We start from the raw sequence: 1,548 nt of genomic DNA on the forward strand, positions 1-1,548 counted from the left end.
AAAAAGGGGGGGGGGGAAGAGAAGGGGAAAAGAAAAAAAAAAAAAAGGGGGGGGTCTGCGGCTCGGTGGCTGGAGGCGGTGCTGAAATTACCGGCTTTGAAGAACCTGTCTGCAAAGTTTCGTCCAATCGTTTCAGGCTTTCCGCTTATTCCCTGTTGTAACTAAATACTGCTGTAAGAACAGCTGAAGTCCTTTGTTGGAAATGTGTGATCGCAGTCTCTACAGATCTGGCTACGTTGGTTCTCTCTTGAATTTGCAATCTCCAGATTCCTTTTATTTTCCTAATTTGCGGGCTAATGGCAGTCAATTGGCGGCTCTGCCCACCATTTCCTACCCCCGGAGCTCGATCCCCTGGACTTGCTCAAGTTCGTGCGCAGCCCCGCCGCAGAGCCACGCGTTCGGCGGCGCGGCGCAGCCTTACCTCCCCGGCTCCGTTCCAATCAACATCAGCTCCAACGGCAACAAAGAGTGCCTGGAAGACAACAATAAATATTACGCCCACGATGCGAGCTCCAAGCAAGAGGAGAGATGCAGGCAGAGGCAATCTTTTGCAAATGACCCAACCGTTACTCACGCAGCCAACTTAAAGCCCGTAAAGTATGACCACTCGAGCCTGCAGAGAAGTTTGCACGGCTCGGCTGCTCTTTTTGAAGTGAATTCCTGCACGTCCAGCTTAAAGGAGGACATCAAGAATTCCGTCAACTTGAACCTGACAGTTCAGCCCGCAGCAGTCCAGTCATGCCTCAGACCTTCAGTGCAGGATGGTATGCCTTAAATGTCTCGCTTTAGTTAGCGGCGACTTAGAGCTGCTTGCTTTCTAAGAGATGCCTGTAATTGCTTTGTAAACCCCCCGTTAACCCATTCGGAGCGATAATCGCTTAATCCGACTCGGAGGTAGATAGAAATTGTGCTGTCAGATGTGCTTTGCCGGGTCCTGCCGACCTCTTTTACCCCTGTTGTCTTGCGGGTTGGTTGGGGTTTTCTTGTTTGGGTTTTGGGTTGGCTGGTTGGTTTTTTTTTTCATACTCTCTTTAATACCCAGACCCGTTCCACTAAATTCTCGACGTGTTTGTTGTAGGTTTGCCTTGGTGCCCCACCCAGGGGAGATCGAGAAAGAAACGGAAACCTTACACAAAACAACAAATTGCTGAATTGGAAAACGAGTTTCTCCTCAATGAGTTTATTAACCGACAGAAGAGGAAAGAACTATCAAACAGACTGAATCTAAGCGATCAGCAAGTTAAAATTTGGTTTCAGAACCGGCGGATGAAAAAGAAAAGAGTAGTAATGCGTGAGCAGGCGCTTTCGATGTACTAGAGCAGAGTCTGCCCGTTCCTGCATGAACTTGTGCCCGGAGTGTTCACCCCTAGAGTAGAGCGTATTCGCGAGTGGAACGCGGGGAGCGTGGGGGTTTTTTTTACCATTTAAACCAAGTTCTCGAACCGCGTAGGATCCCTGCGTAAATTGGCAAACGCTGAGTTCTTAGTCAAGATGAAGAAGAGAAGCCAGACCAGCACGGAAACCTGTATTAACAGCTTTTTACCTTTC

The 1,548-nt window shown here is 48.9% G+C and overlaps 1 protein-coding gene across 1 annotated transcript; it reads left to right on the forward strand.

The window, feature by feature from the left end:
* Nucleotides 1-202: 202 nt before the first annotated feature.
* On the forward strand, nt 203-1,317 carry HOXD12 (homeobox D12). Its single transcript, XM_009640799.2, has 2 exons — nt 203-764; nt 1,079-1,317. Exons 1-2 carry the CDS (start codon nt 203-205, stop codon nt 1,315-1,317), a joined length of 801 nt encoding a protein of 266 aa, XP_009639094.1.
* The last annotated feature ends 231 nt before the right edge of the window (nt 1,318-1,548 follow it).

The sequence above is a fragment of the Egretta garzetta genome, unplaced genomic scaffold, assembly GCF_000687185.1.
Source record: "Egretta garzetta isolate BGI_Z169 unplaced genomic scaffold, ASM68718v1 scaffold16, whole genome shotgun sequence".
Classification (NCBI taxonomy): Eukaryota; Metazoa; Chordata; class Aves; order Pelecaniformes; family Ardeidae; genus Egretta; species Egretta garzetta.